This window comes from Camelus dromedarius, chromosome 1 (assembly GCF_036321535.1).
Source record: "Camelus dromedarius isolate mCamDro1 chromosome 1, mCamDro1.pat, whole genome shotgun sequence".
In the NCBI taxonomy this organism is placed as follows: Eukaryota; Metazoa; Chordata; class Mammalia; order Artiodactyla; family Camelidae; genus Camelus; species Camelus dromedarius.
Window position 1 is genome coordinate 118,086,824 of NC_087436.1, and position 25,240 is coordinate 118,112,063.

Below are 25,240 nucleotides of genomic sequence, written 5' to 3' on the forward strand. Positions count from 1 at the left end.
TTAATTTTACTATTGTGAGAGCACTTAACATGAGTTCTACCTTCTTAACGAATTTTTAGTGTGCAGTGCCTTGCTTCTGACTCTGGGTGCAGTGTTGTACCACAGATCTCTGGGGCTTATTATTGCTGCCACAGTTCATATCTATTCGTATTCTGGAGGTTAGAGGTCCAGAACAGGTTTCACCAGGCAACATCCAGCTGACAGCAGGGCTGCTTCCCTCCGGAGGCTCTAGGGGGGAAGCTGTTCCTTGTCTTTTTTGGCTTTTCTGGGTTGCCTGCCTTCCTTGGCTCGTGGCCTCATTCTGTTTCCAAAGCCACCAATGGCCAGTTGAGGCCCTCTCACACCACGTCCCTCTGACTCTGTCTTTACTGCTTCCCTCTTCTACAGTTAAGGACCCTTGTGATTGTACTGGGCCCACCTGGATAATCCAGGAAACTCTCCCCATCTGATGAGCAACCTCAGTTCTGTCCGCTACCTTCGTCCACTTTTGCCGTGTAATGTGATTCGCAGGATTCAGGGATTAGGATTTGGACCTTTATTTTAGGGGGTACATTATTCTGCCCACCATAGAGAGACAGCCACAATGGGGGACACAGATGAATTAGGGCCTCTACCGGCAAGAAGTTTACAGTCTGGGGGGGGTGGGTGTGTTCACAGTTAAGTGGCGTAACAGGCAGGATGTGAAAAGGGACATGGCAGGGTTGAGTCTAGGAGTTAGAGGAAGTGAGAGTTGGAGGTTGCTTCAGATTGGGGAGTTGGGGGGCTAGATGGAGGAGGTGGTCTATGAACTTGGCCTTGAAGGATGGATAGAATTTCAAAAAGTTAACAACATGGGTTGGGAGAACATCTTAGGCAAGGGGACTGACCCCAAATCACAGCTACAACCAGCAGGATGACTGCCGTGCTGGAAGTGTGTGCCGTGGTCCCCAGCTCAGTTGCCTCCAGGCGGCAGCAGTCACAGGAAAGAGAGGAGCCTCTTTTCCCACTTGCTGGCTCCTGTGTTTTCAGGAGGGGGCCGCCCCAGCCAGAGTTGGCTGCCACAGCCCATCTCCAGCAAGTTGCTGCCCTGCAGGAACCTCTTCCAGGGGTGGCCAGATGGTAGCTTTTCTACAGAAGCCAGAAATCTGGATCTTTATGTGAAGTACTCAAGGTTTTAAAAGTGAGAGTCTAATTCAGTTATAAAAAACAAAACAAAATAAAACCCACACTGAATAGAGAAATGTAGGAATCAGAGGGCTTCTGTTTGTAACCTCTGATGTGAGGCACAGAGAGACTGAGTTACTTGCCCAAGGCCACACAGCTGTGAAGTGACCCAGCCAGCATTGTCAGTGATCCCTGGGTTCTTGATAACATGCTCCAAATTACTCAGCCATAGTGAGCATCTTCTTGAGAGGTGGATGGGCCACTGTCATGGGCCACAGAGGGTGTTAAAGCCAGGAGACGATGGCCACTGATCAGCGAGATGGCACTGTAGGAGCACGGGGCAAAAGGACAAGATTTCTTTCAACCCTGCGAAGCTGCAATTCCAGGAAGATTTGGCGCCCGACATGTGGCTTCCCGGAGGGTCTGCACTGTTGCACAGCATGAGATCTGGTACACTGATTCAGGACTTTACATCCTGCAGTTGTTTCTCTGAAAGAGAGAGGTGGGGAGGGGGGAAGGGAGGGGGGAAAGAAGGAGCAGAAAGAAACAGAAGAAGAGAAAAACTAAAATTACCTCTTTTGTTTAGGCCGAAAGGAAAGGCATTCGGCTCACTGAAAGGGGATGGATAATTAAGATCATTTTTGATTGGAAACTTCATTGGAAACTCCGTTATTTTTTTCAAGAATGAAACGATGGAAATGATTCCTTAATCGTCATCTCTGATAGAATAGAAATTTATCCCATCTTGTACCCCAATTACGGATGATAATGGCTTAATCTTCTGAGGGATTTTTTTTTTTTTAATACAAAGCATTTCTTTATTTTGCATTTCTACGCTCTGGGTCTGAATAACAGGCTGTGCAAAGATAAAGCTGCAGCTGAAATTCCTGTGTGATGGGCACTGGTGTACGTTTACATCGAGGAGTCTGCTTTTGCAGCAAATGCCCCTATAAGTACGATTTAGTTTCTCAAATATGTCTTGCTCAGTGTTACGTGGTGATTAAGATCCCAGCCCTTAAGTGGAAAAGGCCTGCGTTCATTAATCAGATATTTGTTAATAAAGTAAACTTTCCTCCAGTTTTTCCAGGACTGCACTGTTTTTCCAGGGTACCCTCAATTTAATGTCTCCTTTTATTATCAAAAGTGTCCTAGTTCTAACACTGAAGGGTGTGGTCATGCTAATCCTGGGTGTTTACCTGCAGCAGGCACCACTCTCCTAGCTTCAGCTGGCCCTCTAAATTGCCAGCCACTTTGTGGAGCTTTCTAGTCAAGTCAGATACCTTAGTGCCCTGGGCTGCTGGCCCCTCCATAGCCACTCTGCCTCCCAGATGGAGGGGAGCCTGGGAGAGGCAGAGAGAAGGGAGAGGGAAGAAGATGGAGGGCAGGCAGGGAGGAGGGACCAGCATCCTGGAAAAGCCGGAGGCTGCCAGCTTGGGAGATGGGGAGGAGCCAGGCCAGGCCAGCTAAGCTGTGGCACTGTGGGCACAGGTAGGCAGGGAGGGTGGCGGGAGGTGGGCCCAGCCTCCACTGTGGGAAGGAGCACGATTCTGGTGCTCATGCAACATGGAAAAGTCAGGGCCTAAAAGAAGAAAGAGGAGGGACAGAGTAGGCAAGAAAAATAAGAAACAGGCTCCAAATTCAGCTCAAGGCCCGCAGGCTCCATCCTGGTGAGGGTGGGTAAAGAAGTCACTTCCTGTTTAAACGCTGAAGTCTAAGCTGAATGTCTCTTGAAGCCCAGAGGGAGGAGATGGTGAACACAACAGACACATCCCTGCCCTTTCCTGATAGAACCACCTCATGGCTTTGTGACCCTGGGCAAGTTACTCGGCAAGTGATACCCCCTGGAGCAGCTGCAGGAGGAAGGAACAAAATCGGCTTCAGGCAACCACAGATTAGGAGTTCTCAGAAAACACAGCTGCTAAATTGTGTACCTTAAGTATTTCAGGCTCTTCTCTGCCGCGGTGCCACTGGCTGGCTGGCTGCACTGACCAACTCAGGAGACGTGTTGCTCATTTTGGCCACTGGCTCTCTCTACAGTTGTGGGGAAACTGTGACATCTCATGCTTGCCCAGGTACAACCGACCCTTGCGAGAGATCCGTCCAGAGCCCTTCATGAATGTGAGGAGTCATGAATAGGGTCACTCGTTTGTTGACAATTTTTTAAAATGAAATATGTCAAGCACAGACAAGTATGGAGATGCTATAACGCACACCAGCATATCCTCCCTCAGTTTGAAAAATGAAACATCTTCGATACAATTGAAGTCTCTTTGTCTTTCACACCATAATCCTTTTCCCTCCCGAGAGATTACCACAAACATTTCCACTGGGTTTTTTATCCTTTTGCCTAATGTTTTGATACCCAGAGCAATAGATCCTACTCTTAAACTGTCCCCGAGTGAAATTAGATCATTCTACAACTTGCTTTTCTCACTCCCCATTATTTTTTGTATTTACTCCTACGATGCAGTTCATTTATTGTAACTGCTTTACATTGTTCTGCAGGATTATGCCACAGTTTACTGACTTATTCCTGTCTTGATGTAGGTGTAATGTAGTTGTGAGCGTTCTTGGTTGGCTTCCCATGTGCACATTCCCGGGCACATTCCACAGGATACACACAGGCTGAGAAATAGTGGAGTTGCTGGGTCATAGACTTTGCCAGCTTGGAAATTAGAAGTCAGTGACAGCTGACTCCCGAGAAGAATTGCATTTCCAGTTGCAATTCTTGGTAGTTCCTGCTTGCCCACACGCAGCCAGCACTTGGTATTATCAAACTTTAAAGTTTTGCCAGTATGGTGAGTTTTAAAAATTGCATATTCTGATATACTAGTGAAGTTGAACCCCTTTGAAATATTTATCATTCATTCCGGTTTCCAAAATGGGAAAAGATGTTGCCCACTCGTATCCTTTGCCTGTTTTTTTCCCAGTAGGTTGAGTTGTTGTTATACCATCAGTAGAGGTGGTGTCCTTGTCTTATTCCTGACTTGAGTGGAAATGCTTCTCAAGTTTTAACATGTTGTAGGTTTTTGATTGTTAATGAAATTCACTAGAGTCCCAGTTTACTAAGAGTTTTATAAAGCAGTATGAATGGGTGCTAGTTTTCTCTTTGAAATTTGAAATACTACCTATATAAAGTGAGCAAATCTAAACTGTAAAGCTTGATACATTTTCAGAAAGTAAACAGAGCCAATCAAAGGGTAGAACATTAACAGTAACCCATAACCCTTCATGTCTCTACCCTCTATCTGCTCCTCAAAGTAATCCTTCTTATGAATTCTAACATGATAGATTGGTTCTGCCTGGTTTTGAACCTTATATAAAGAGAATCAAGGAATTTGTGTTGTTCTGGGTCTGGCTTCGTTCTTCTCATTGCTTGCACTGTTCATCCGTGTTGTTTTACGTAGTGTTAGTTTGTTTGCATTGTTGCTGTTGCTCCACTGTATGACTGGGTTACATTATCTCTTTGGATTCTGAGCTCGATGCACATAATGATAATGGAATGAAACTCGTTGTTTGGGTATACGCCCTGGAGTGAAATTTCTAGGTCACAGGACAGGTCTGCACTCAACTTCCCAAAGCAGTTGCACCGGTTTACATTTCTGCTTTGGTCCACGTCCTTGGATCCTCACCTTGGTCCAAACCCTTGGAGCCTCCTTGGTCCACATCCTCCCAATCTTCATTGAGAGTTGTCATTGTCTGTCACTTTAATTTGTGGTGTTCTAGTAAGTATGTAATGACACTCCACTGTAGTTTTAATTTACACTTTCTATCATGAATGATGTTGAATACCTTTTTATAGGATTGTTTTCGTCTAGATATACCCTTTTGCAAAATACCTGTTCAAGTCTCTTTACCAGTGTTTCTGTTGAGTTTCTCTTGTTGACCGATAGGAGTTCCTGCATACTCTGGGTATCAGCTTACCAAAGAGGTTTTAGGTCTGTGATAGAAATAGCTTCTATTCTGTATTGTGCATTTTTACTCTCTTGAGGGAATCTTTTGATGAACTGATATTCTTACATTTAACCTTATTTATTACTCTTTTCCTTTAAGGTTGGTGCTTAAGAAATTTTTGCCTACTCTAAGATCATGAAGATATCTCAAATGGCAAAAAATGTCCATTTGTATCCTTTGCCCATTTTTTCCAATTGTTGACTAGCATTAGTAGTAGAGTGTATCCTTGCCTTATTCCTGACTTCAGTGGAAATGCTTCTCAAATTTCAACATTAAAAATGATGTTTGTTTCAAGTTTTTACTTGTTACCTATTACCATATTAAGGAAATTTACTATGTTCCCAGTTTTTCTTTAGAGAACTGATGGTTTTGCCATTTACACTCAGATCTATAACCTACTTGGAATAAGATTTTTGTCTAAGGTAGAAGATAGGGGTCTTTACCAGACTTAATAAAATTAACAGTAATTATGTAATATCTTTCAGTCCAGATTCAAATTTCCTCCATTGCCTAAAATATGCCTTTTGTAGATTGTTTGTTGAAATTGAGCTCCAAACAAGGGTTCTCTTAAAAAGGACTTTTTCATGCTGTTTACTTGTGAAGGAAGTGAGTTTTCCTAAAAATTGTTTTATATGACTGGGCTTTATTACTGCTTCCTTGTGATGTCATTTAATTTGTTCTCTTGGCCCTTATATATCCTGTCGATCTTCAGTTAGATGTAAAGTATGGATTAGGTTTAACTTTATTTTTGGCATGGATGCCTCATGTCCCATTTTGGGTTTTCATGTTTAGTGGCACTAAGGTTGATAAGTGGCTGAGGTAATGACAATTCCATTCTTGTAAAATCTCTCATCAGCATTCCACCTAGTAATTTTACCATTCATCAGTGACCATTGTCTGAATCAGTTATTAACTGAGGAATTGCAAAATGGTAAATTTTAATCCATTCATTCAGTATTTAGTAAGTGAAAGAACTTTACTCTATCCTCTTTGATATTTGGTTACTCGGAAGTAATATTCATAATAGAATGGCAGAATAACTGCACAACTCTTTCCCTTTATTTATCAAATTACAGAGGAGTTGGTGTCTTTGCAAGATCCAATGTTACCCATCTGGTGAGTTTTGTTTCTCTCCTTTTTTTATCAAAGCTAATTATAAGCTCATTGTTTTCCATATAGCCCATGTATTTTAGTAAATTGCAGTCTAATTTTTATGAATGCTTTTATTGAAGCATAATTTACATTTGGATGATTACATGAATCATTAATATATACAGCCTGAGGTAGTCTGTGTGACCACTGCTCATATCAAGAAAAACAAAATATCAAGTCATTTTTTGTTCATGGATTAGAAGACTTAATGATGTTAAGATGCTCATGTTATTCAAAGTGATCTGCAGATTCAATAACATCCCTATCAAAACCCCAATGACATTTTTTACAGAAATAGAAAAAAAATTCTAAAAGTTATATCAACACAAAAGACCACAAATAGCCAAATCAATCTTGAGAAAGAAGAACAAAGCTGAAGGCATCACACTTCCTGATTTCAAAATATGTTACAAAGCTATAGAAATCCAAACAGTATGATACAGGCATAAAGACCTGTATCTTTACCTGTATACAGACCAACGGAAATGACTAGAGAGCCCAGAAATAAATTGATGCATATTAAGTCAACTGATCTTTGACAAGGGTGCCAAGAATACACAATAGGAAAAGGATAGTCCCTTCAACAAATGGTATTGGGAAAACTAAATATCCCCATGTGAGCGAATAAAGCTGGACCCTTACCTCACACCAAACACAAAAATCAACTCAAAATGTGTTAAAGACTTAAATATAAGACCTGGAACTGTAAAATTCCTTACTTTTTTTGGTCTGTCAATTGCAGAATGAGTGAATCAAGTTCATGTTCATTTGGCATTACACATCCTTTTTTTTTAAGTTAGTGGATGTCAGAGAGTATAGCTCAAGTGGTAGAGAGCTTGCTTAGCATGTACAGGATCCTGGGTTCAGTCCCTGGCACCACCTCTAAAAATAAGTAAATAAACTTAATTATCCCTCCCCCAAAAAAATTTTTAAAAATTAAAAAAAATTAAATAAAAATTAAGTTAGTGGACCTTATTCATATTTTATCAATTTTTCCACGAGTGTCTTTCATCTCATAAGAAAACCATTTCCACAGTTCAGGAGCCAATCCGGGTCACATACTGCATTTAGTTGTCATGTATGTTTCTTTAAGAAATAATTCACGTTGCTTTTTACTTGAGAGTGGCCTTCGATTTAATTTATTTATTTCCTTTTTCTGCTGTTGTGAGTCAGTGGCTTACAATTTAAAGCTTTTCTGCTTCTGGGAATTTTGACTGTTTCTTAAATGGCTAGCAGATCTGGTAATGGAAAATTCATCAGTCCACACACCCCTGGATTCAAAGCCCAAACCTACCAGTTCCTAGCTGTGTGATCTGGGGAACATCGCTCCACTTCTTTGAGCAGCAGTTTGCTTTGCTTTTCTTAAAATGCAACATTATTATTATTTTCCATGTGTACAGTATTATAGTTTTACTTCTGTGTCCACTATAGCAGGCTCAGCGTCACCTGCAAACCTTCAATCTGCCCAAGCTGAGAGGCGTTGATTCTAGGAAGTGGACGCATCATTCTACCCGGTAGAATCGCAAGTCGAAATGAGGAGGGAAAACAGGAGAGTAACAAACAGTGATTAGAAGGGAGTAGGTATGTTTAAACCTGAAATGCTCATTAGTCTTGAAGAATGGAAACCTTAAAAGGCAATTTATATGCAAACACTTCCAGTGTTCTTTCTGCACAAGGCTCCTCTCCGTCATCAGCCTGCCAAAGACCACCGCTAAGGAGGATTTTTCCCTCTCCCTCTTTCTTCCCTCCTAATTGCCGTGCTCTCGCCAGCCTCCTTGTCAAATCAATGCAGGCTGAAGCCACGTTCCTACCCAGAGCCTGTCCGCCAGCAAGACCACGTGCTTCATTATTCCGCCAGCCCCTGGTGTCTCAGAACCTAAGGATCTGACACCCAGAAGCAGCCTTCCAGGTGCCACACACCACGGCCCCATCTTCCTAATGAGGCAGCTGAGGTCCAGAAGGAGAAGGCACGTCCAGGGTTGGTCCTTCATCCGTTTACTCAGCTGATGTTTATCAAATACTTATTGAACAACTACTTCACACTTGGCCCAAGGGAAACAGAGACAGACAAGCGCCCTTGTTACAGACGGACAGTGAGCTAATAAATGACTACATAAGAAATGAGAGAAGATGCTATATGCTAGGAAGGAAGTACACAGGGTCCTCTATTAGAAAACGGTGTGTGTGCATCTCCTTGATGGGGTTTGTCTTAGTTTGGGTTTTGCTAGAGGTAGACCCTGATGCAAGGACCCAGGTGCTAGAAGTTTATTTGGAAGGCGATCCCAGGAAACATGGGAGGGAGGGGAAGTGGGGCAGTGGGCAGGGCTTCCAGCCGATTTGCGTGGACAAGCAGTGTGAGTGACAGGACAAACATTTACTGTTACAAGCCACCAAGTTGTTTTTTGTTGTTGAAGTATAGTTGATTTACAGTGTTGTGTTACTTTCCAGTGTACAGCATAGTGATTTAGTTTTTAATAGATATAGATATAGATATTCTTTTTTCAGATCCTTTTGGTGATAGTTTATTACAAGATATTAAATACAGTTCCTTGTGCTATATTGTTGTTTATCTATTTCACATCTAAGTAGTTTGTATCTGCTAATCCCAAACTCTTAATTTATCCCTGCCCCCCTCCCTTTCCCCTTTGGTCATTGTAAGTTTGTTTTCTATGTCTGTGAGTCTCTTTCTGCTTTGTAAATAAATCATTTTTTAAAGATTTCACATATAGGTGATATCATATGATATTTGTCTTTATCTGTCTGACTTACTTCACTTACTATGATAATCTCATGATAATCTCTAGGTCCATCCATATTGCTGCAAATGGCATTATTTCATTCTTTTTTGTGGTTGAGTAATATTCTAGTGTGTGTGTGTGTGTGTGTGTGTGTGTGTGTGTGTGTGTGTGTATACACGCACACATCGATATATGCATATATGCATTCATCTGTTGATGGACATTTAGGTTGTTTCCATGAGTTGGCTATTGTAAATAGTGCTGCTATGAACATTAGGGTGCATGTAACTTTGTGAGTTAGCGTTTCCTCTGGGTATATACCCAGGAGTGGGATTGCTGGTGTGAATGAAAAATACTGCAAGCCGTATCAGTAAACAAAGAATCCTGAAGCCATCAAGTCGTCAGCCACTGCCGCCACCCCCCATAGTGAGCTCAGGGTGCAGACAAGCAGGCAGCCCAGCCTCTGCAGCCACCTCAGTGCCCTCTGAGGGGACTCAGAATAAGAAAGGACAGGATATTGGCCCTCAGTAGCTGGGTGCTTGTCAAAGGAGTGATTTTAATGAGCCCAGACATGTGGTCCCTCCCATACATAGAAAAGCGCTAAAAGTTTCAACTTGAGATGTCTGGTTTTCTTTAACAATAATCTTTAATGTTCCGACTGCCTGGTCTTTGTTGTGAAACTGTTATACATCCTGGCTCCTCTCCTACCTCGTCGGAGCAGTCCCTCAGAGCGACCTGGGAGGCTGTCATCCCGGGCTGCAAGGGGTTCGAGTCCTCAGAAATGTCCGCCGAATAATACAGAACTCTTAACTTTTAGGTTGTGCATTTTATTTCATTTGACACTGGATCATATGGGAAGTCTATTTTCAGTTTTTTAAGGAACCTCCACACTGTTTCCCACAGTGGCTGCACCTGGCTGCATTCCCGCCAGCAGTGCAGGGGGGCTCCCCTTTCTCCACAGCCTCTCCGGCATTTGTTGTTTGTGGACGTTTGAATGACTGCGGTGGAATTTTGACACCTCAGATATATTGTAAACTCGTACACGCCCTCTCTCCACACCTGTGCTGTACACATCAAAGAGTAAGAGAATTTTGCCCCCAGAACCGATTTCCACCCTCTTGCAGGGATCACCTGCTGTGGGCATTCCTGGTGGTGGCGCTTCTGCCCCTCAGGCAGACTGACTTTGGTGTCCTTCCCTCAGTTTAGCGAGCACATTCTGTGCCGTGGCCTGTGTGCGAAGTTCTGTTGATGTTAGAAATGAGAAATTGATATTCTGTCGGCTGGCAAAACTCATGGAAGGAACAGGAGTGTGTGTAACTGCCGGGGTGCTAGGAAGATTTCACACCCGGCTGGGACAGCTTCAGTTTCCACCTGGGCAAGTGAGGACGTGGTTTGGTCTTTTTCTTAGCAGATTTCTGATAATGTGTGCTTTGGACCTCTGCTGGGTGGTGGCAAGCATCAGATTTCCAGAAGGTTATCATTTCCTTTTTTTTTTTTCTCAGATATTGTCAGTTTTTTCAGACTTCTGTTCTCAAGATTTTATCTCCTTCCAAGAATCTGACAAAACCCAAGCAGACACTCAGTGATTTGTATTATGGCTGTGTGACTCTGTTACAAAATGTTCCATTTTTAAAATAAATTAGATGAGGACATTCTCAGTTCTGAAAGAATGCATTCAGCTTATGAAGGTGAGGAGGGAAGAGCCTATGTGAGCTAACAAATTGCAAATAACATGTGTTCATGTTCTGAATCTGATGTGGTGACTGGAGCTATAAAAGTCGCTTTTTTGGGTGTAGACTCCATTATTTCCTTAAAGTTTTAATGGTTTCTCCCTCATCCACGTGCATTTATTTCAGTATCCAATCATTTCATAATCGCTACACAGATCTGAGACTTGCATACAGATAGATGCTTGAATGAATGAAGGTAATGTTTAGAGATAACATGAAATCATGAGAATTTTTGAGATCTGTGTGTTTGTGACAAAATGACTACGTGACCAATGACATTGTTCGGGAATCTAACTGGTGCCCTGCTTTATTCTGAGCACTTTACAAATATTAAATAATTTGGTCCCACAACATCCTATTATGTAGAGGTTCTTATTATTCCCCTGTTACAGAGGAGGAAGCGGGTCCCACAACTTGTAAGGGGAAGAGCTGGCTTCAGATTCTGCGTATGTAGTTATGATGTCATTACAGTGACAGTAAACAGTGTCAGCAGCTGCCAGGAGCAACGGTGCAGGTAGCAGTGACACCCAGAACAAAGGGCTCCGGCGGGCGTCGTTCCCTGAGCTGGCCAGCTCTTGTCAGGTAGAATGCTGGATGTTTTCTGTAAACTATCTCTCATTTTTCCAGTGGCTTTCAGAGGTAGTGAAGTTACTGTCCCCATTTTGCAGACATGAAAACAAAGGCCCAGAATAGTTAAGGAAGCCTCAGGTCACACATGGCAGGGTGGAGGGGTGGAGCCTGGAGCTGGGCCTGCCTGCACCCAAGTCTGGGTTGGGTCTCTCTGGAAGAGCTGAGAAGACTGCTGTCCCTGATAAAGAGGGAGGGGACGGACATCTGTTTGGGAAACTTGTCCTGGCCACCACGTGGCAGCCAGCCACATAGAGAGGCCAGGAAGGCTGAGAAAAACGCAGCGCGCGGGCACGGATGACGGTTGGATACGGGGATTTCCCTCTCTAACCCAGGGCCCCTCATGTTGCCTCGTCCTGTGCTTTTCCAGTGACATCAACATCGTCATCATCACTGTGAGTCTGCTCTGGCCGCCGTAACCGAGCACTCCAGAGTAGGGGACTTAAACAACGGTCACGTGACTCCTCATGGTCCCGGAGGTTACTAAAAGTCCGAGATCAAGGAGTCGGCAGGGTTGGTTTCTTCCAAGGCCTCTCCTTGGCTTGTGGATGGCCACCCTCTCCCCGTGTCCTCCCCGGGTCAGCCCTCTGTGTGTGCCTTGTCCTAATCTCTTATCAGGACACCAGTTACGTTGGGTTGAGGCCCACCCTAGTGACCTTATTCTACCTTAATCACCTCTTCAGATGCCCTGTATCCAAATAAATCCCATCGAAGGTTCTGGGGACTTCATGTGAATTTGAGGGGACACAGGTTATCCCATAACTACCATCTCCGGCCATGTCACCTCTGTCGTCATCCCCATCACTCCCGCAGCCCACTACCACTCATTGATTGACTAGTATGTCTGACCTCCATCTTTCCATGCATGACCTCGTTTAATCTGCACAGGAGTGAGGGGGAGAGAGGTGAGGTAAGCCCCCGCTTTGCTTACTCAAGAAACCCTTCTCTCATGCCCTGTTTCTGCCAAAAAGTCATCATCCCTCCGGTTTGTGGGCCGGGGGGCTGCCCTGTAGCCCATCTCCTTGGAAATCCATCCTGTTTCTCTGGATTTTGGAATCTGGCTCTGACAGAGAGGAAAAGTCCTGAAATCTCTAAGCTCACCAGCTCTCTGAGCGAGCAGAGGACCTCACTGTACTTGTCGAGAGCTGTGTGATGTCAGCTCTTCCTAAAGCCGTCAGCACTTCCTGGGCTCCGGAGCCTCCTGAAGCCCTCGGAGCGGGTGGCCAGTCCCAGCTCTGCCCCCACCGAGGCCTCCTGGGCTCGCTTACCTCCATTCTAGCTTTTGTGAAGGGGAAAGCCTGGATGGCTGGGGCCCGGTTTGGTTTGTGTCTGGCCCAGGGCCTAATCAAATAGAATCAGATCTCTGTGAAGGTCAGGAAGGAAATACAAAATAAATGGATCTTCTAACCCCAAAGGGAAACCACAGGCAATGGATATAAAGAGCTTCAACAAGGCTTCTCATCTATCGTTCTGGTTTGCACTGGGCTAGTAAGGGAATAAGATGGTGTGTGTGAGCCTGCGTGTGTGTTTGTGTGCATGTGTGTGTGCGTGTGTGTGTGCGCGTGTGTGCATGTGTGCATGTGTGTGTTTTAGGGGCCATCCCTAATCGTTGGCAGTGCACAGCAATGAATTCATCATTTATTTGGCCCTGTAAGAGGCAGAATTTTAAGACAGCCCCATGAACATCCTGTCCGCCACTCCACTTCTGTGATGATGTTACGTTATATTGCAAAAAGGAGATTATGTAGGTGGAGCAAATCTAATCACAGGAGTTCCGGAAAAGCAGAGAGATTTCTCCAGCTAGTTAGAGAAAGGAAAACAAGAGATTTGACGCATGAGAAGGATCTGATGCAATATTGGAAGCCTCTAGATGCTGAGAACTCTCGGTTCACGGCCAGGAAGGAGACTGGGACCACCATCCTACAGCCACAAGGAGCTGAATCCTGTCAGCAACCTTGATGAGCTAGTAATCCTGTTCTTCCCCAGAGTGTCCAGTGAGAGCGGCCTGGCCGGCACCTGGATTTTGGCCTTGTGAGACCCTAAGCAGAGAATCCACTTGCTCCCACACAGGCTTCTTTCTTTCCTTTTTTTTATTGAAATATAGTCAATTTACAATGTTGTGTTAATTTCTGGTGTACAGCATAGTGATTCAGTTGTACATATATATATATATATTCTTTTTCATTATAGGCCATTACAAGATACTGCATATAGTTCTCTGTGCTATATAGTAAGTCCTTGTTGTTTATCTGTTTTATATATAGTAGTATCTGCAAATCCCAAATTCCCAATTTACCTCCCCCAACTCCTTTTCTCCCCTGGTAACCATAAGTTTGTTTTCTGTCTGTGAGTGTGTCTCTGTTTTGTAAATAAATTTGCATCCTTTTTTTTTTGAGATTCCACTTATAAGTGATATATAGTATTTGTCTTTGTCTGACTTACTTCACTTAGTATGATAATCTCTAGGTCCATCCATGTTGCTGCCAATGGCATTATTTCATTCTTTTTTATGGCTGAGTAATATTCCATTGTAGAAATGTACCACTTTTTTTTTTATCCAGTCATCTGTTGATGGGCATTTAGGTTGCTTCTATGTCTTGGCTGTTGTAAATAGTGCTGCTGTGAACATTGGGGTGCATGCATCTTTTTGAATTGGAGTTCCCTCCAGCTGTATGCCCAGGAGTGGGATTGCTGGATCATAGGGTAAGTTTCTGAACTACAGAACTGTGGGTTAATCACTGGGTGTTGTTTTAAGCTGGCAAGTATGTGATATTTGTTACAGCACATAGAAAACTAATACAGGCCCTTCTTATGTCTGTAGGACAGGCTTTCCCCGGAGCCTCTGCTCCTACCTCCCCGTTTGCCTTCATCAAGGAGCCCTCTTCCTCCTTCACAGTGAAAATGGCAGCTTCTTAACCCCCTGCTGCAGACTTATCAATGTCACCACCTCTGCAGAGCTGCCCCCAGGCTGCCCCAGCTCTTCCCCGACCTCCCTGCAGGGCTGCGTCCTGTTCCCGTCCCGGGAGCTGATCTGACCCCAGCCCCCTGCCAAAGACTCCAGCCTTGACTTAGGCCGAGGCTTATTTTTTTGCCTGTGGGTGTCCAGTTGCTCCAGCACGATTTACTGAATGGCCATCCTTCCTTCATGGAATTGTTTTTTCACATTTCTCAAAAATCAAGAAATTGCTCACTTGATCTCCAGAAGAAGTGCTCACGGTCTGGTCATGCAGAGTTTCTCCCTGAGTCACGGTGTTGCGAGCTGGCACGGCTCTAGCAGGCACCCTCATGGCATCACTTTTTGTCCAAAGTCGCACAGCTGGGAGTTGGTTTGGAGAGTGACCAAGCCTGCCTCTCCCAGAGCTGGCGAGTTTTGATTCCACTTTCCCAGAAAGAGGATGGAAGTGATGCGATTTTGTTTCCAAAGTATCTTTTTTTTTTTTTCCAAACATGGACAGACTTTATGGTGGGATGCTCCCTCCTGGGATCCCATACTCTTAAATACAAAAGTACGTAGAGAAGAAGGGAAAACAGTCTATGCATGAAGCCAAGAACAACAACAACAACAAACTAAAAGGAGAGAGAATGTAAATTCTTATTGTTGCTGTGAATCTTTGGCAAGCTCTGTAAAATCATTCATTCATTCAGCCTTTCTCTAGCTATTTATTGAAGCATTCAGTGATTGTCTAGCCATCTCAAGTGCTGTTCTACACTGTTCAGAAAGCACAGAAAACTTGGTGTCCTGTAAGCTGGTTACAGTGTCTGACTGGCAGACACCTGTTCATCTCTTAGTTGGAGCTGTTATGTCACATTTGATGAAAAGTGAAGCTTTATCCCTCCAGGCAAAGTTAAATGTTTCTACTGTAATGCTTTCATACATAACTTCTAGTTTGACCTTTATTAAATTATGTTTTAATATTTTTTGAAAAAAAGATGAGAAGGGATTTAGAAACCTTTGTGTAATATCTACATCCTGGGCCCCCAGGGCTAGAAGGAGGCGATTGCTGGGTGGGCTGGAGGGGTGGAGGCAGGGCCCTTGCTACCTGCGTGCTGACATCCACCCTGAACCTGAGGGTGGGAGTGAGATGCTCTGGGAGAGGCCAGGAGGCCCCAGGCCGAGGGCAAGATGGCAGCTCCGTGAATGGATGGAGGGTCATTTTGTGCTCTGTTCACTGCTGCGTCCCAGTACCTAGAACCGGGCCTGGCACATAGCATGCACTCACTCGTCACCTCAGGAAGTATATATCCACTCAATAGATCACAATTTTTTCACCCAGTAAGTATGTGTTGAGGAAGCGACCTGCCAGAAGCATTTCGTGGCGATGCTGCTGTGCCCCTGGGTCATCCCTTCTTTCCGTGTGGAGGTCAGTAATGGCCTGCAAAGAAAATGATCTCATTTCCCGGGTCCGGAGTGCCCCCTTCCTGATCTCCTACCTCACTACAAAGTTCATTCATTCCTGCCTGTTCCCAAGGAGTCACCTGCATACGTGCATTACCTCTGTGCTAATGAGGGACCGAACCCAAACCGAATAATCACCGGCATTGCGTGCTGATTACAGCATAGTGCTGTCCCGAGGAAAATTCCACCTGCTGAGCATTACCCCATTTTAGAGATGGGCAGCTGGCTTCTGAGGTGCTCAGTGACCAGGCTCAGGGTCCACAGCTACAGCAGGGGTCTGAGTGGATGGATATTCTTTGGTGGCTCCTGTTTGCTGAGTCTGCCTTTTGCCTTGTCATTGCCTGTGGCCTCACCCTGACTTGGGGAGGCAGGCATCACTACCCCCATTTTACTGATGGGAGAATCAAGGCTGAGGCAGTTAATTTATTTTCTCAGGTTCACAATGACAAAAATGGTGGGGTTAGGTTTAAAGATAGCTGTGTGGGACACCAAACGCTCCCTCCCACCTCTGCCCCTCACCACCTCCCTCATCTGATAGGCCTTTTTTCCACTGCAGTCCAACGACCAAAACCTCAAATACTCAGGGGATCAGGCAGGAAAGAGAGATACCTGAGCTGGGCAGGCACGGACAGAGGTGAATCAGAGAAGACTGTTGTCCTGTTTTCTGGGGGCATCATGGGGCCAGTTTTGGCAGATCTTCTAATTTTTGAAATGATGTCAGGAATCAGTATTTTGGGGTGAAATTTCCTACACACGTGATCAGCTCAAGTGCAATCTGTGTGCAGCACCAATGGGACACGGAACAAACTCCAGGTTTCAGCTTTTTAGGGAGACAGGAAAGGGGACACTTGCTTGCTTTCTTTGCTTAATGCAGATGATGCTCAAATGTGTGTATTTTTGCAGGGTATTTATTGGGTTTACTTTCCATCAGAGATTGTTTAAAGAGTAACTAGGCATCTTGAGAATCCACGCTTGGCTCTCTGAATAAACTGCTTCATGAATATTGCATGTTGAAAGAGTGCTATGAAATTCGTTAGAAATAATTGGCCTGATGGAAATGAGAAAAGAACCCAGTGGCTGCAAGGTAGAGCAACGACGTTTATCCGGTGTGATAATTACCATCAGTAGCTGATGGGCGCTAATACAGTCCCAGCTTTATTGCCCGTGCGATGTTTGGTCATGGTTTAATCAGACTAGTGTTTGAGTGAAAGGTGGAAAATGGGAAAAAGCCACTCATACAGAACAGTGATGATAATAATACCCGGTGTTGGCAGGCTCCGCGCTGTTCTAAATACGTAACCTATGCGGATTCACTTAGTTTAATATTCACAACAATACCAGGTAGGTATTTTAGCTTATCCATTTTTATAAGTGAAGAGACTGAGTTACAGAGAGGTTAAGTGACTTCCCCAAGGTCACCTAGCTGGTGAGTGTTGGAAATTCAAAATTCAAATCTAGGCAGCCTGGCCCCTATGCTTATACCCCATACAACTTCATTCTTCTGCCTTTCTGTAAAGTCGAAATGAGACTAGAAATTCAACAATAAACTAATTAGCATTTACTAAGCTCCTACTATGTGGCTATCTTTGTGTATCAGAAAGGAGTACTTCTAACTTCCAGTAGTAGCAAATGTGACCCACAGTAACTTGAACAAATAAGACTGTTTGTTCTTTTTTCTAATATAATGAGAGGTCCAGAGATAGGTGTTTGCTGGCATGGCTTCAGAGACCAACAACAGTGTTTGTTGTCTTATGATCACAAGATGGCTGTTGTAGCTCCAGCCATTACATCCACGTTCATGGCAGGAAGAGGTGGAAGGTTAGAAGAGCCACTCCAGCTGTATATCTGTCTCTTTTTAATCAGGAAAAAAAAATGCTTTCTCAGAAATAATCTTCTGCTTAGATCTCATTGGCTAGACCTGTGTCACATGGTCATTGCCAGCTGTCTGAGTGTCTGGGAGAATGGGGAACAGAACTGTCCAGTGGACAATCAGTATCACTTGGGAACTTGTTAGAAATGCACATTCTCTGGCCCCTCCCCAGAAACTCAGGAGTGGGGCCCATGATCTGTCTTAACCGGCCTCCAGGGGATCCTGATGAACACACTGGATTTAGATCCGTTGTGACCCACTGCTGGGGCTGGCCACACTGCTCCCTATTGGACTTGCGGTTTCCTTACCGAGGAGGAGGGGAGAGTTGGGCTTGGCTGGGCAGAGAACCAGTTATTCAATGGGTCGTGTGTCATTTAATCATCCGTGTGACAGCACTCAGGCAGGTGTCACTGCTCTCGTGTTTTGGGTGGGGTCGCTGGCACCCCCTGGCTTTGCTTTTAGCCAGCCTGTTTCTGCCTTCACAGTGGACGTGTTGCAGTGTCGCCCTTGGTGACCCTCTCTAAGCAGCTGGTTCCCTGAACAGACACTGCTTTTCAGGAATGCACCTTCCTGTCCCCGCCAGCTCTGGTGGTGCTTGTGACTTCTTCAGGTGGGTCAGGTCAGTGATCTCCAAACCTCTGGGTGACCAACCGTGTTGGTTTTCCCAGAACTGCAGGGTTTCCAGAGATGTAGGATCTTCAGTACTAAGACCAGGAAGGTTCTGGTCAAACCAGGACAAGATGTCACCCTAAGAAACCCACTGGTCAACCCTCTCACGTCCTCCCGCCACTGCCTCTGGCTGGAGGCCAACAGCCCCATGTGACAGTGCGATTTCTAGGCTCCGCCTTTGGCTTGGCACTTGCATCAACTGAGGCCTCTTCTGCCTGCTTCTCAAGAAGTGTAAACCCTTCACTTATTCACAGTGTATTCATGGAGGTGGGGAGGGTAGAGCTCAGCGGTAGAGCACATGCTTAGTATGCACTAGGTCCTGGGTTCAACCCCCAGTACCTCCATTAAAATGCATGAGTAAATAAATAAACCTAATTACCCACCCCCAAAACAATAAATAAAATATTTTTAAGTGTATTCCTGGAGGTGCTATTATGTAAGTTTCAGTATACCAGTCTCAGGGAGATTCCAAATAAATGGGAAATACAGGCCATATGCTCAGTCACTTAAATCCAGTCTAGTCCAATCAGCAAGTAAACATTAAACAGGTGTCTGTTTGCCCTGTACGTTATGTTACACACCCTGCCTCCACCTATGAACACGTCTTTCTTTAAGGGATGTGGGTGAGTGAGATTATTTACAGCATTATAATGTTAATTATTAAAACAGTAATAGCTTTTGACATTTGCCAGGTTGCTCGGTAATTAATACCCCTCCCAGTTATGAGTCAAGACAAAAAAGGAGGCCAGTGGAGAACCAAGCCTTCCCTCTAGGAGGAATTGAGGTAGGGTTGAGGAGGGGGACTCAGGAGGGCAGCCGCCGTGCGCTCCTGATTCCAAAGCTGAGAATTAGCCGGGCTCACCCTCCTGTTCGGCAACAACTCAGGGTCCCGCAGACCTTTCTGCACGGTGCCCAGCCCTGAAAAGCGTCTGGCAAGAAGGAGCAGAGGGAGAGCTTGCTCCCTGCAGACAGACAGAGAGCTGGACAGGCAGAAGTACACCAGTGCACTTCCCTTTCCAGCTCGGCTCTCCCACAGCTCACTCCACCTTTGGTGGAACAAGAAGCCAAGGATGTTCAGTGAAACATCCCTCCTGCGAGAGCCCAGAGGAGTGGGAGGTTTACTCCTCGTCCCCGGCACAGACAGTTCAGGCATTCTCAGAGGTTCTGTTGTGCCCAGCACTATTCTCCACTCTTACGGAAAGTAGGCAGAATTGCTCCCATTTTATAGATGGGGTAAGTTAGGCACATAGAAGCCAAGTGACTCATTTAAGGCCACTCAGACTGCGGCAGAGCTGCTTTATGAACCTAAGCCATCTGACTGCAGGCTGGGTTCTCCTGATCTCTGGACAGCTGTCTGCGGGAGATTCTGAGATCGCACTAAGGAGACAGTGATTGGTTGGGAGTGGGGAAAATCTTCGTAAGAGAGAGACACGTGTGAGCCATGTGTCCAAAGCCAGATAGGAGTGTTCCCCAAAATAAAGGGCGTTGGAAGAACGGCTTTCCAGGCGGGGGAAATAAGAGCGCAGAGACAAGGCAGTGTGAAGCCATGTGGAGCCTTCAGGGAAGTGGTGGTGTTCATGGCTAACTGGGGGGCAGGGGGCACATGCCGACAGTGGTGCCCGCCTCCTGGGACCTGGGGGGCTCGTGATAGGATGTGTGCGTTTCCTAGCTCATTGCAGTCCAAGCCCGTTGCTTTCCTCTCCTCCCTTGATCTTTGGTGAGCGGGGAAGCAGAAAAAATATGGAATTTCTCTTCCTGGCAAGTTATGTGCAAAGGAAACCTATCTAGGTCGAGGAACCAAGGTTTTGCTAAGTTAACCATTAACCCCGTCTCTCTATTCTAAGCACGTTAGGTGTTAGATGGTACACAGGATTCTGACTTTGGCTTGGCAGGGACACAGTTCAACACAATTATCCTCCACATCGTTGGGTTTAACACACAGGGAACTAATTGTATTTCTTCACCTCCCCACATCCCGCACCCGCCCCTCCCATAATGGAGTGAACTAATCAGTTCACTTCATCTTTTGTAAATAGCGTGTCTTTCCTTGTTACTGGAAACTGGCCGTAATTCAATCTAACTCAGAAATATTTATGGAACACTCATTATGTGCTGGGAGGGAATTGTGTCTGGCACCGTGTGTGGGGAGATCTGCTTTGGATCATTCCTTTAGCTGATGAGTGTTTGTCCAACACTGACGGCACTAACACTGCCCTAGCTGCCAGGGTGCAGGAGAGAAGCAAACATGGCCTTCGACCTCAGGGAGCTTAGAGTCTAGTGGGGGAACGATGATCTTAATCAAATATGTGTCCGATCATACAGAATGATGTCTTTGGGAGGAACGTCCTGTGGTGCTGGGGGACTATGTAACAGGGGAGCAGGCTTAGGCTGGACAGTGAGGGCAGCCCTCTCCGGACACACAAGTCTGCAGAGGAAGCAGAGTTCACAAGTGTAGGAGCCAGAGAGGAGCATTAAAGGTATGGGGAATGGCTGTTCAAAGCACAGAGAGAAAGCTCATGTGTCTGAAGCTCAGAGGGTGTGGGGAGCGTGGTGGGAGGTGAGGCAGGAGAAGAAGGAGGGGCCCAGGTGTGTAGGGCCTCGTGGCCACGGGAGGAAACTGCTCTTTTCCCCAAAAGCAATGGAGGGGGCGCTGGAGGGGTGTAAGCAAAGGATAAACAAGACCCCCTTCCTGAGAGAGGATGTTGGAAGACCACTGTGGTTATCCAGGCAACAGATGACGTGGGTTAGACTGAAGGTGGCCACAGGAAGGACGTGGGAGAGACAGTGAAGAGGTGAAAGGACCCGACCTAGTGGAGGAGGAGATGTGGGGCTGGGAGAGAGAGGAGTCAAGGGTGAGTCCCAGGCTTTGAGGTCGGATGTATGTTGAACCACTCATCGGTTTTGGACCTACTGAGTTCAAGATGGCTCTGAAGCCTACAGGAGTGGCTGTGAGGTAGGCATCAATCTATACACAGAGCCTTGGGGCCAGAGAAGAGATACGTTGAAAAGTCATTGGTCATTAGGTGGAGGCTGAAGCTTTTGGGGCCAGTTAGAAGAGGAAAGTCGTAGGATGGGTGGTTGACATGGTCCACTATTCAGTGGCTGGGAGGATGAAGCTGAGTGTGCAAAAGGGCTGATGCATGAAGGGGAAAGCTGAGAGGGTGCACTTCCATAGAAGCCAAACAGATGTTTCAGAAAAGAGAGCGTGGCCAAGCAGAAGGGGGACAGAAAGGTGTCCATTGGCTCAAGCGGCATGGCCCTACACTGTTGGCCTGTTGTGCTGTGGGGATGGGGTGGAGGCCATATGGGAATAAGGCAACAGAAGGAACAAGAATGGGGAGTCCCATCAAGGAGCATCAGGAAGGGGAGGCATGAGGCAGGGCAGTACCAGGAGGAGGGTGTGAGGTCATCATCCTTGACCTCCGGGCTCCAGATTCCAGGAGTCAGACAGACGTCCAAGCAGGAAAGGACCATGATGTATGTGGTCATGACGCTGAGGGGTTCAGAGGTTCCATAAAGGAGGCAGGAAGGATTAACTCCTTGGACACTGAGACAGGTTTGTGGCTGTCTGAGCATGTAAGGTAAGAGTGCTTGGTGGACAGGACAGGGACCAGAAGTAGGGAAGGGTCATCCTGCAGAGGAAACACAGCAAGTACAAGAATCTGAGAATCGAAGTGTCCAAGTTTTTCTCTGCCATCCCTTCCCCTGGGCCTGGAAGATGTTTCTCTTCCTATATAGCTATTGGTGAAGTATTAACTGCCAAATATATGGGGGGTTTTGGGGTGGAGGAAGAGGGAAGAATAGAATATGCCAAGAAGTATCCATTCGGTGGTGGAGTGCCACCATGGCAAACATAATGCAGTAAGCCAGAAGCCATTTGGAATAAATGGATGAGTATGCCGGTAAGGACTTTCAAGGACCAATACGAGGTTTGGCAAATCTGACTTGGTTCTTGTTTTCTCTTCTTTCTTTTACAGTCAACTTTGACCATTTTCAGATTCTGCGGGCCATTGGTAAAGGGAGTTTTGGAAAGGTAAGAATGCTGGATTTTTACAAAAACATCAATCATCAAATATAAAAGCCCCGCCCACCAGGCTTATGCAGATGTGCACTTTTGTGGGTTTGTTGTTGCGCTGGTTGCTGGGCACTGGGAATTTCCTGTTTGACAGAAAGATTCGAATTTGCCAAATGTGAAATGTGAGAGGAAGTCTGAATAGTTTCCTTTGGATCCGCTGTAATTTCATTCTGAAAATTAAATTACCACGGCAGCCCTGCTTTAGGTGAATTACAATGGTAATTATTTCAAGATTGCTAATGCTGTTTCTTCCTTCAGCATCTAAATACGGAAAGTGGAAAAAAATCCCATGAATTTATGTGATGGCCAACAGCAGCTCTTTCCTGCAATGTAGGCATTTTATTTTAAAAAAATGATTGTGAGAAGAATACTTAACACACTGTCTACTTGTTTAAACTTTTAAGTGATACGTATTATTATTGACTATAGATCAATATAACATTGTACAGCAGATCTCTAGAGCTTAGACATCTTGCTTGACTGAAATGATACCCATTAGTTAGCAGCTCCCCAGTTCCCCCCACCCCCCGCCTTAGTCCTTTGGCAACCACCATTCTACTCTTTGGTTCTATGAATTTGACTATTTCAGATACCTCATATATGTGGAATCATGCAGTATTTATCTTTCTGTGACTGGCTTATTTCACTTAGCATCATGTCCTCAAGATTTATCCAGGTTGTGGCATACGGCAGAATTTCTTTTTTAAGGCTGTCTAGTATTCCACTGTACCTGTAGACCACATTTTCTTGATCCATTCATCTGCCAGTGGACACGTAGGTTGTTACCACATCTTGACTGTTGTTAATAGTGCTGCAGCAAACATAGGAGTGCTAATATCTCTTAGAGACCTTGAATCCAATTCTTTTGGAGAATGAACCCAGAAATGGGATTGCTGGATCATATCACATGGTGGCTCTATTTGTAAGTTTTTGAGGACTCTCCATACTGTTTCCCACAGTGGCTGCACCAGTTTACATTCCCACTAACAGTGTGCAAGGGCTCCAAATTCTCCACATCCTTGCCAACATTTGTTGTCTTTTGTTTTTTGATAGTGGTCATCCTGATAGATATGGGGTGGTATTTCGCTGTGACTTTGATTTGATGAGTAGTGATGTTGAGCACATTTTCATATACTTGTTAGCCATTTGTACATCTTCTTTGGAGAAATGTCTATTTAAGCCATAGCCATTTTAAAATTGGGCTATTTAGAGGTTTTGTTTGTTTGTTTTTGTGCTGTTGAATGTAGGCGTTCCTTATGTATTTTGGAAATTAACTTTTTATCAGATATGTGGTTTACAAATATTTTCTCCCATTCCACAGGTAGCCTTTGCATTCTGTTGATTATTTGCTGTGCAGAAGCTTTTTAGTTTGATGTAGCCTCACTTACCCTGGGCTTTTGGTGTCATATCTTTGAAATCATTGCAAAGCCCAATGTCATGAAGCTTTTTCCTTATTTTTCTTCTAAGCAGTGTACAGTAAATTTCAGGTCTTAATATTTAGGTCTTTAATCCATTTTGAGTTGATTTTTTTGTGTGTGGTGTGACATGAGGATCCATTTCATTCTGTTGCATGTTGATATCCAATTTTCCTACAACAGTTGTTGAAAAGATTACCCTTTCCCCATTGTTTATTTTGTCATTCTGGTCAAAGATCAATTGAGCATATGTGCATGGATTTATTTCTGGGCTTTCTATTCTGGGCTTTCCATTGGTCTATTTATCAGTCTTTATGCCTGGACCACACTGTTCTGATTACTATAACTTTGTAATATAATTTGAAGTAAGGAAGTGTGATGCCACCAGTTTTGTTCTTCTTGCACAAGATCAGTTAGACTATTTGTGGTCTTTTGTGGTTCCATATGAATTAGCATTATTTTTTCCATTTCTTTTTAAAAAGGCCATTGAATTCTGTTAGGGATTACATAGAATCTGTAGGTCAGTTTGGGTAGTATGGACATTTAGACAATATTAAGTCTTCCAACCCATGAAACAGCTGCCTTTCCGTTTGTGTCTTGTTTAATTTTTCATCAATGTTTTGTATACAAGTCTCAATATACAAGTCTTTCACTTCCTTAGTTAAGTTTATTTCTAGGTGTTTTATTCTTTTTGGTGCATTATAAATGAGATTTCTCTAATTTCCTTTTCAGATAATTCATTCTTAGTATATAGAAACACAACTGATTTTGTATGTTGTATGTTGATTTTGTACCCTGTGACTTTACTGAATTAATTTATATATATGTGTGTGTGTGTGTGTGTGTGTATATATATATATATATATATATATATATATATATATATATATATAAAATTTAAGTATAGTCAGTTTACAATGTTGTGTCAATTTCTGGTGTACAACACTTCAGTCATATTGAATTGATTTATTAGTTCTAATTTTTTATGGTATCTTGAAGGTTTTCTATATACAAGATCATATCATTTGCAACAGAGGCAATTTTACTTCTTCCTCCCTGATTTGGATGCCTTTTATTTCTTTTTCTTAGCTAATTACTCTAGTTAGGATTTATAGTCTGTGATGAATAGAAGTAGTCAGAATGGGCATTCTTGCTTTGTTCCTGATCTTAGAGAAAAATCTTTTAATTTGTCACCACTGAATATAATGTTAGCTGTGAGCTTTTCATATATGGCCTATATTGTGTTGAGTTAATTTCCTTCTATTCTTGGCTTGCTGAGGGCTTTTTTTTTAAATAATGAAAGGGTGTTGAATTTTGTCCAATGCTTTTTCTGCTTCTATTGAGACAATCATGTGATTTTTATCCTTTATTCTGTTAATTTGGTATGTCATATTAATTGATTGTCATATGTTAAACAATCCTTACATTCCAGGGAAAAATCCCACTTACTTATGGCTTATGATCCCTTAAA

General features: G+C 44.2%; 1 protein-coding gene across 3 annotated transcripts in view; it reads left to right on the forward strand.

Annotated features, from left to right (window-relative positions):
• Positions 1–25,240, forward strand: part of STK32B (serine/threonine kinase 32B) — a 307,925-nt gene that overhangs the window by 40,390 nt on the left and 242,295 nt on the right. For 2 of the 3 annotated variants that reach the window (XM_010975336.3, XM_031437504.2), the window contains exon 2: positions 22,257–22,312. The exons of the other annotated variant lie outside the window; for it this stretch is intronic. In XM_010975336.3, the coding sequence (XP_010973638.2) occupies positions 22,257–22,312 (56 nt within the window). The remainder of the gene's footprint in view (positions 1–22,256; positions 22,313–25,240) is intronic. 3 annotated transcript variants of the gene reach the window in all.